Source organism: Pterocles gutturalis, unplaced genomic scaffold (genome assembly GCF_000699245.1).
Source record: "Pterocles gutturalis isolate BGI_N339 unplaced genomic scaffold, ASM69924v1 scaffold39107, whole genome shotgun sequence".
NCBI lineage: Eukaryota > Metazoa > Chordata > Aves > Pterocliformes > Pteroclidae > Pterocles > Pterocles gutturalis.
The window spans coordinates 2,180-12,761 of NW_010111560.1; the positions used below are offsets into that span (position 1 = coordinate 2,180).

At 38.3% G+C, this 10,582-nt stretch overlaps 1 protein-coding gene across 1 annotated transcript in view; it reads right to left on the bottom strand.

The window, feature by feature from the left end:
- Positions 1-994: 994 nt before the first annotated feature.
- Positions 995-10,582, bottom strand: part of URI1 (URI1, prefoldin-like chaperone) — a gene marked incomplete at its 5' end in the record, with an annotated part of 30,217 nt that continues 20,629 nt past the window's right edge. The window contains 5 exons of the mRNA XM_010073769.1: positions 995-1,813; positions 4,113-4,371; positions 6,024-6,166; positions 6,704-6,971; positions 7,556-7,736. Of these exons, the coding sequence (XP_010072071.1) occupies positions 1,625-1,813; positions 4,113-4,371; positions 6,024-6,166; positions 6,704-6,971; positions 7,556-7,736 (1,040 nt within the window). The remainder of the gene's footprint in view (positions 1,814-4,112; positions 4,372-6,023; positions 6,167-6,703; positions 6,972-7,555; positions 7,737-10,582) is intronic.

Here is a 10,582-nt window from a genome sequence, read left to right on the forward strand (position 1 = left end):
CTTTTAAGCACAGAAAGAAAACAGCGTTGAAAAGGGGAGTTGGTGATTCTGTTGTAACGTAAGAAGCTTCACTGCAAGCTCGGTGCTGTGATCTGAGAGCAAAGGATACCAGCGCAAGGCACGGCTATTTCAGGGGAAGGTGAGGAAGCAGCATTAGCTGACACCCTGTTCATGGATGGCCAAGATTTGGAAAACTAGATGCTGGAGGCTCTCAGGCTGCGCATTTACGAAGCCACAGAACTGCAGCCCAAAGCAAATTCTTCCTTATGCCTCCCAAGTCTTTTTTCCTCACTTTTTCAGCTGTGGTTTAAGGTACTCCAGCTCCTCGTGCCCTCTGCCTACGCTTTCCCTTGTCCTTGCTCAACACTTTACCCCTCTAACTGTGCTGATACAGACATGCTGAGAACAGATAAGGAAACACGCTAGCCTTAAGAAAACACACACAACTATTCAAAAAAAAACCCAGACCCAGTAGTTTGTTTTTTAAACCCAGCTCCGACACCTATTATGGTTTAAGGGGTAGCCCCAACAAAAGCTGTGTCAGCGCAAGGGAGGGAATGGCACGAAGACAGGCAGGAGCTGCTGGGCAGGGACTCCTAAAGCTGGGATTGCTCTTGGTCAAGAGAAGGATACACAAAACTGGACCCCGAGTGCTGCAGTGCTGTTGCATTTTGAAATAAAGTTGAAGCACTAGGACATTTTTCCTTAGTGCTGAATCCCTCTGGGCATTCCTAAGACAATTAAAATGTTTTCTGAGTATACAAAAGAACTACGAGATTTTGTAATCAGAGTCTGAGTCTATGCTTCTCTCCTTAAGAGCATTCAATTTCCATGGACATTCATTAGCAGGAGGTTAAAACACAATGGCAGAAGAGAATGGACTGCTTTTATGTCCATGTGGCAGTAAACACTTCAAGCTAGAAATGCAAGTTCAAAATAAAAACCTCTCCATGTTGTTTCCAAATCAGTAGTAAAGCAACAAAAAACCCACAACTTTCACAGCTTTTTTACTGAAAATTTAATTTTACAAAATACCCTTTTCCATCAAAGAAACTTCCCTGCAATGTACATGAACCCAGCATTTTATAGATCTGTACAGTGAGATATCAGAGAGGTTTGAAAGAAGGAAAAAAACTTTTAGCAGACACCTAGTTGCAAAACCTACAACAATGTGAATACTAAGTGTGTCTTAAAATGCTAAAGCAAGTAATGCAATATAACTGGTGAATCTATTTGAAATGTGAAAAGTTTCCTTAAAATGGTCCATATGGTATGTAGAACATCACAGCTGGCACAAAACTGCCTGTATTAGGTTTAAACACAAAAACAATGTATGTAAGGAACAGTTTTTGGAAAAGAACCCAAGTGCTGCTATCATAAGGCAAACATATACAAAGGTGCTGACAGCACAGGGGGAAATCGACAAACTGAGATGAATACTCAATTGTTCAAACACTGAACTTTGTTTTTTTAATGTTGCCAATAAACGTTTAAAGGATAACCAATGCCAAATTAACATAGGACACCCCTTCAACTAGCTAGGTGTAACGCATATAGTTTTACATGATCTCAACAAATGTGAAACTAGGCATGAGTACTCCAGCTTTGGCTGGCTAGGCAGGACCTAGTTAGTCTGTTGCATTCTGGCAGCTTTGAATTTTGAAATCCTCTTTGTAGTTCCTTCTGATGCTTCGGACAAAACTTCCTCTGATTTTCGCTCCAGAATGGTAGGCAGGACTGGGTGAGCAATGACTGGGTGTGGTATTAAGGAGGGAGACAAAGGCTCCTTTTCTATAACAGTTCCGGAAAATGCCTACAACAGAAGAGAATACTCAAAATGAGCTAATAAAATGCAAATGTGAAGCTATGCCCATAAGGTCATTACCCTATATTAGCCTGATTAGGATTGTTATTTCTTTTAATCAAAAGTAAAGAAATATCTTTAAATCAATGATTGTTCCTTGCATAAGTAACCGAATTGTAATTAACCTCAAAATATAGCTTGTTCAAAGATGACTGAATGAACGACAGTGTTTTAAAAGTACTACTTAATCTCATTCCTACTGCATAAATGATCTAGAAATTTGCTTCCTCACTGATACATGCTCAAGAAATAAAACAGCTGATGTAATATATAGTTTCATTTTGGATAAGAAATTGAGAGATTTTGCAAAGTTGGAGTATGTCAGCATTTCCATCATACGTCATATTTTATGACTTAATATCTTCTAATTGCATCAAGCTGACACGCTGCATACAAATTGGCAAGCACATATGTTGTTTGTTCTTTTCTCCTTACCAAATATGATCAAAAAATGGTGAAAGCAATTTATACTTAAGAGAACAGCAAACTTGCTTCCAACTTTTTCTCTCTATAAAAGGTCTAATAAAAACATTTAATGTTTAAAAACTATAATTTATATGCAGCTGATTACATAACTTAATCCTTTTTAACTTAGCTAAGAAATGACCGTATTTCTTGGAAAACACTGGGAAAAAAGCAACTCAGAACTACTTTTCATAAACATATTTAAGAACAAATCACCCTACTATGTATTGAAAACAGAAAATTCAGAATGCCTGAGGACAAGGGGAAGCAGTTTACATCCAAGGTTTGATGCTCATACTGGGCACAAAGGAATGCACCAGATTTATTAACTGTGCTTAGTTCTGCTTTTTCATAACTTGGTTACCAACAAAAACAAAGCCAAACAAACCAGCCATTCTTTTCTTGCAGGACCTGCAAAAAAGCAGTGTTTTTTTGTTTTCTGCTCCAATAGCCAAAGTATGCCCAAAGCCATGCCTGTACACAACTCCCAACAACATGCTCATTTTCAAAAACAGGTAAGCAAAATACAGCCTAAAATGATCGTGGTAAAATTAGAAACAAGAAAAAAAGTTAGTGTGTTGCAAATGGTAATGGAGAAATCATGTATTTCAAACACCCACAAAAACAAACAAAAGCAAAACAGCTTTTAAGAAGGCACGTCTTTAACTGGAGTGTTTTGCTCACTCTCCTTCAGTTACTTAGAAAGTACATTATACTGTAGAGAATAATCATGCCATATTCAGAAAATGGACTAATGGGTAACATCTAAAGTGTACTTAGATGTTGTATAAAAATATACCAAACATATTCCAGAAAGCATACAATGTGAAGTGCTAACTCTACAGATGGATCTTCCACCCTGAACCCTCACATCCTGCCTGGATTTGTCTGTAGCTGTTTGTATGAAAAATGATTCACACAATAGCTTTTATGAAGAATTCATTTCTTGTCAAAAATAATTTTTCTAAAACTGGTATTTTAATTGAACTTGCCCGTTGCATTTGGAACTACTGAAAACTCAGTTTCATTTTAGTTTGAAAAAATTAGTTTAAGTTCTTACAAAATATAAATGAAGAATACTCTATGCCATGAATTTCAGAGCAACAGCTCCATTTAGTTCTTGTACTCATCCAGTCACTAAGCAACTGTACATTTTCCCTTATAGCGTACGGCCTCTTTGCTTTATGATGAAGCTCTGAACTTTCCAAATGTGTGAAAATGGATTTGTTTGGGATCACTAACGGCCCTCGTCTGGAATAGGATGAGTAGAGGTATTATGCTTCCTTCCACAGGGCAATTCCAAAAAATAACTCCACTGATATTTGTGTGTTTTAAAACTTAAAAACACCACCTGGAAACTAGCTGTCTGGTACCTGTGCAACACAGGTTACAGAGAATCAACTCTTCCCTCTCATCAACTACGAAGCACAGATTTTTCTCTTTTTTTTTTTTTCAATCCTGATGTATAACCTGCAGTGAAATTTTCAGGATGACCCAGTAGACATGATTCTGATTTCAGTAACAGCAGGAAGTGATGACTTTGTCAGATCTTTATGGAAGAGCTTCAGGTCTTGGGGAAGTCTCCTCCCCTCTGCCCCTAGAATGCGTATGACAGAAGCTTGTCACCTGATAATATCCTTCTGAAGCAAACTAGTTAGAAAATTATTTTCTAGGAGTTAGAAAATTATTTTAAAGAAATCAAACTGATGGTAGAGGCAACTACAGTCATTAGATTTCTCATTTTTATCCCTGCCAACAATCAATAATTAATTAAAAACTGTACCTCGGTTGTCCCTGAAGAGGGAGGAGGCTTTTTTGGTAGCTGCTGCTGCCCCTCCTCCTCCTCTTCCTCCAGTATGCCTTCGCTGTTGTCACTCTGAGTAGCTTCATCACAGCTAATACTCCTCTGAACTCCTCGTCTGTCATCAAACTCGGCAGCACTGTTCTCACTGGTATCGCTACAAACACTGTTCTCTCTGCTTCGAGACTTCAAAATTGATTTACGAGGGACATATTCTCCATTCACAACATCAACAAAGACTCTATAAAAGAAAATGTTAGCTTTAATAAACCATTTCAGGATCAGATGACAAATTTACAGTGATCTTGCTTTGTCTTTTGTACAAATTAATTATGATGTGCTTTTCCAACTTTTTTGCTGCAGAATTACAATACTGTACCTTTAGAGGCATTTTATTTACCAACGTACAAGCATCAATTCTGCAGAGCAAACACTGTTACGCCCTTTATTCAAGCACTAAGTTGGTACACTCAGCAGAAAATGTATAGCTCTTCGAAATGTGTCAGAAAACAGAACAGTGTGAGTTACAAAAGGTTAGAAAAAAGGTAAACTAAATGATTGTCAGGGTTGTTTCTGTCAGAAAACAGAAAGTCACAATGATGGAAGAATGAAGTCCTTGTCAAATGTAGAATATAAAAACAAATACTTGAAACATTCATTGCACATGGAAAGGATTAAGGTTTTTCCTGACGAGTGCCACAGTCTTCTGCTTTCAGTTAAAAAAAAGAATTAAAAATATCAGCTGTTAAGTTCAGATCAAAACAAAGCCAATTTTCAAGTATTAACAGACTGAAAACTGATAAAGAGGACTTTTCCTACAGTTTGTACTCCATCTCCATGACTTAAAGTAAGTCAAGGATGGGTGGAGGAAAATGAGTGGCATTAGAAGACAGTGCCAATTTAATCAAACTCATAAAAGAGGAGCCCAACGACTGGATGAGTTTTTAAGGGTGTTACTCGTTTCTGAACAGCTTTATTCATCAGGCACTCCATGGGAACACTTGCGTATCTCTACAGAAGATGGAGTTCCTCTGCAGAGCACTGGGAGAGCACCATGAAAGAATCCTTTATCTCATCTTCAGCCTCAGCAACTGTAATTACAGGATGGGTTTTAACTTTTCCCACTTTGCGACACATTTTTTAAGATGTTTAGGTGCCTGAATACACCAACATACAAATGCAGTGTGATTTTCACAAGCATTTAATCAACCAATCTAATGGGTGTCTATGTTTATCTTTACAAACCTAAATACTTGTTTTAACTCTCCTGTCACCTTAGTTTACTATTTTATACAGTCCTCTAAGCCCAGCATTATTTTTCAAGCTCTCTTGAGTGTGGGTGTTCCACAGGTGAGCACTTCTTTTTACGGAGAATAGAGACAGTGATGGACTAAAGTCAGGGAGAGAGAACGCAAGAGAAAATATGCAAAAGACCTGACTATATTCTGAAGATACTGGAAGAAAGAGCAAAAACCAGCAATTAGTAATTGGGAAAAGAGGAGTATTACAAGTGCTAATCTGGTCAGTTATGTTTCAAAAACAAACACAGAAGCAAATGACATGGCATTGACCAGAATACATAACAGACTGCTGTATTCTTTTATGCAGATGATACATACTGGCAAATTTACCTCAATTTCAGAAGCTCAGAAAAAGTAGGTAAATGATGAATTGCTAGTTGGAAAAGGAAATTTTAAGCTCCAAAATGTTTTATGGATATGAAAGCACAGCAACCATGCAGAAGCCACAAACGTTCATTTTTAAGTTGTAAATTCAGTTCCAGCTGATCTTTCAGGAAATGGTAGGCTCAGTTTCATACTATAGGTGAACAGAAATGAAAAGAGAAGGTCCACTAAGGGGCAAGCTCACACATCAATGGTATAAATTACACACCGGTAAATGTCTGCTGGGGTTTTGATGTTAGGCAGTTCTGGAGTTGCATGGCCATTGCCATTGCTGTTCTTCCTTTTACGCTTGGCCTCTTCTTTCTTTTCACTGAATTTCAAAGTAGTATTTTTTCCTGTGTTTATTCTTACCTGAAAATTGAACACAAATTATGGTCTAGACCATAAAATCAACAATCACCAGGCTTCAGATCAACTGACTTCTGACATTCTCCTATCCAAGCAGCTGCTGACTACAAAGCATAGACAAGTTAAACAGATGTATGAACAGTGACACTCATAGTGTCAACTGTTCATTCTTTACCACTTGCACTAGGGTGGGGCATTTCTTTGCACTAATGTGCTTATTCAAACCCTGCCCAACAGCAGAGCTGTTCAACAGTCAATTTCAAGTCAAGTAAAAAGTCATTTCAAAAACTCCTGGACAGGATACTGCTTTTTACAACAGCCAGAAGCCAGAACAGCAAGGTATCTGAAGATCATTTTTTTTAATACCATATTTGAAACTGCAGGACCTAAACCATGAGTTTCAAGCATTCAAAAAAAATCCAAATAAATGTCACCTACAGTTATCATTCTACATTATCTACATTATCTAAAATTTTCTATATTAGATGTGATATGTATGTTTTATGCAATCTTTTGAGAGAAAGATAATAGAGTACAAACCCTTTTAGGTTCAACAGTGTGAGAGAAAAAAATAGTTGGAACAGAGCTATCTCCAACATCTCTGTCATCTTCATCATCACTGTGATAATAAGTAGACCCATTAACTTGGCCACCGAACAAGTCTGAATTTGTTACTTCTTTATGGAAGTTGCCCTGAGTAATACAGTCTTCGGCTCTATATGTCCCATTCAGATCTGTCCTCTTATCTTCTTTCTCCTCTTCAGAGGAGGTTGTATCTTCTCCATTTGTCTCAACTGTATCAGGCATCCTATGAAATGAAAAATATCTAAGTGAACTGAGGCACTTCATACTCTTGAGAGAGACAGGCATATAAAATAATGAACAAGCCTGCACATCATTTTCTTTACCCAGGTATTATATTTTTAGACAGATTGTGGAACTTTTTTTATACTCTGTACGAATGACTATCTGCTTTCCATGTCAACTGGAAATACCAGAACTGTGACATTTTGGCTAGTGACATATGTATTGCTTTAGGATCAGAATAGATCTAAGGATGTCATTAAACACTAAATGTCTAACTCCTACATTGTAAACGATGGATTTTCCTATCCTGTGGGAAATGGATTTTATTTCACCCTTTTCTATCATCTCAAGGAAAAAATACTATAATGCTGGACTGCCGTGGTTGCAGAAAGGCAGATTTTAGCACCTTTGGCCTTGCAGTGCACACTTTGTTCATGTTCCACCCTTCTTCCACCTATTATAATTTTAACTGCATCAGTCTAGTCAGCTATTTGCACTTACAGTGAGATCCTTTGTGTACAAACAGAATCACACACCTATAGCTTTCTGAACTCCAAACCTGAATGTGCTACAGCAGTCCTATACCTGTCAAGTTCACCAAGTATCTCTTCTTGTCTCTCGAGCTCTTCTAACCGGGCCCACAGCTCTTCCTCTGACTGAAAACGGCCCATTGATTTTGTATCACTTCCATTCGCTGGAAAATCTACCTCAAAAACGTTTGATACTTTTGGCTTTGAATGAGGTTTGTGAGCAGTTCGGTATTTTCCTGTGTAACAAAAAACAAGACGCAATTACTAGAGCAATTGATTAAAAAAAAAAAAACATAAAAAATACTGGGGTAAAAAAAAAAAACACAAAGGAACTAAGGAATATGGGCAGAACATTTTCCATTTCAAATTATTGTTTAACTGTTTAAGTGAAACTGCCAATGAACCAGAGCACCAGCACAGGATAATAGTCTCCGGATGTTACAGAAATACTGAGGCAAAGCAGAGGTGTTTATTTACAAAGCAGGAGACACTGATCCTATGACAGTTTTATTACAATGTGGGGTTTTTTACCTCTTGTGCCACACAGTAGACTTTGATTTGCTCTGACAGACACCAACATGTGAATGTGACATTTGCTCACTGTCCCATTAATAGCACATTTTATTAACTGGGAAAGCAAACCTAGGTTTGTACTTTAGCTCATTTTGGACAAAGTCACCTATATTTAGAGGGCAAAGTCTTCTTGTTTTCGGTTGTATTTTTTTAAATTTACAATGAAGATCATTTAAAATTATCTCCAGTCATCTAGAAAATCTGACCAAAATCCTGTCGTTATGAATCACTTGTTTTGGTGAAAAAGACCCACTGTGAAAAGCATACACAAACCTGTCTTTCAAAAATAATATAAACCCCTTGAAAGCTTCAGAGGTGACCTGAGATACACACTTGTGAGTAAATGGCAGTCACCGACAAGTTCTTGCTAGCATTTAAAAGCTTTGCTGCCTAGTAAAATGGTGCATCCATTGAGGATGGGGAATACTTCTCGCTGTTTGAGTGCTGTCTAGCACATAGGGAACAAACTGCCTGCCAGCAATACTAATGCTTTAGCCCTGTCTGTGTGAAGGGCAGGACTGCTGCTTTAATCCCCCTTCTATCCAACATCGGCACCTCCCGGGGCACCGCCTGTTTCTGCGTGGTCCAAGGCGGGTTCCCAAGGGAAGCTCCCTGCCCTCTGCCCGTCAGCACCCCCCACGCAGCACCTGCCCCTCTTCACACGAGTGAGGACCCTTCCCCTTCCATCACTGCCACAAAAACACCCAACATTTTGTCTGTACAGTGGGACTCCAGTATCATTACAGGTCTTCATGAAACTCTGCTTTGTGCATCTAATCAAACAGTAATACAATGTCTTCGTTATTCAGCATCCTTCAAGTTTTAAAATCTCTTTCTGTTAATCAATTCTGTGTCCATTTTTAAGAACTCATGGCTTAAAGATATCCTTACTCAAATATGTCAGCTCATACTTTAATCTTGAGTTAAACACAAATTCAATAGCAACACTAAAAAGCAAACAGGTGACTGCTTGGAATGTTGGAATGTGTGTCCCCTACTCTTCCACAGGATAGCATTTTTCATCTTCTCATTAAGAAAAGGCTGAAATGTATTTTATTGAGATTTGAATATAAATTGAGGTAAGCCAAGCAATCAGAGTAGCTTGTGAGGATTTCATTTGGTATAATTACAAAATTAATAAATAAAATTTGGAAGGATTAGTTAACAATCTATTTCAATTTGATTTGCAGATTGTCCCCTCCCAATTTCTTTCTGTTGGCCTTCAGTATTAACCACTGACTTCACTACCAAGGTAAGCACACGGCTTCCTGACCGCCAGAGCTTCAACATGCCAGTGGTTTTCCCTCCTAATTCTAACAGAACTTCTTTCAGTTAGGAAATCAGGAGAGATCTCAAAGACAACAGAGGATAACCACTTGCTGCTCCCCTATCCACTGTGCTCACTCACTGTTACTACAAAGCACCACCATTAACTTCACACACTAACAAAAAAAAGTGAAATATTAAAGTCCAGAAGAATGAAGAGTCAGCAATAGTGATAAACTAAGGATACTTTGTCTTCCTCAGAGATACAGCCCATTTCCACGTGAACAAAACCAACTCCTAGGCTGATGAAGCCCAGAGTGCCTCGAAATAATTGCTAAGTTGTTGTTTTAGTTACTTCACTGTGAATCTCAGTACAGACCAAAACTAACAGAAAACGTACAAAATTCCCACTTACAGATTTTCAGCAAAAAATTAAAATTATTTCAGAGGACAATGATGAGGATAAAAGTTTAGGATACAACAAAAAAGCTGCACAAAGGTTGACCTGGCATCCACAGCATGCTGCTGTATTAACACGCTTACAATGGGATGCACTTTCCAGAATGTTACTCCTATTTAGCAACAACATCTACCTGTAGTAGAAACAACCCCTTAGCCTTGGCATATAAAGAATATTGTGACTGATTCCAGAAAAATGTAACCGTAAACTGCCCAGCTTTAGCCTTCTCCAAATCAGAAACTACCACTCCTTCTCAAAATGTCCTCGTGATGCTATTTTCAGACCGTAAAATTACTTCTTCCTCCAACAGTGCCCGAGTCTTAACTATGAAACACCATGGCAGACAGCACAGAAACTAACCGATTCCTTAGCACGGCTATCTTTGTTTCCCAGAGCCCCCTCCAGAAACCCTCAGGAAGTATCCGCTTCAGTACATTTGCAAGACCTGCATGCTGAGATTGTTTTCGCGTTTGTTTCATCAACAGTAGTGAAACACCCCAGTGGATGACAACATTCGCATTGTCCGTTTATTTCTTATCCCCATCCGTGCTTCTTCTCCTCGCTGCTGACACCGCTCACATACTTCCACCACAACAGGAAGAGCCTGAGTTTCTCTAGTATTTCTTCTGTTGTAAAACTCACACTTTGATGCAAAAATTTTATTTTCTAGTTCTCTCTCCAGGAGCCTGCCTATTTTATTTTCTGCCTCTTTTCTTCCAGAAAACTTCAAACTCCAAATGTAGACTCTTCAAAGAAAAAAATCCCACGCATATGTTTAGCTGA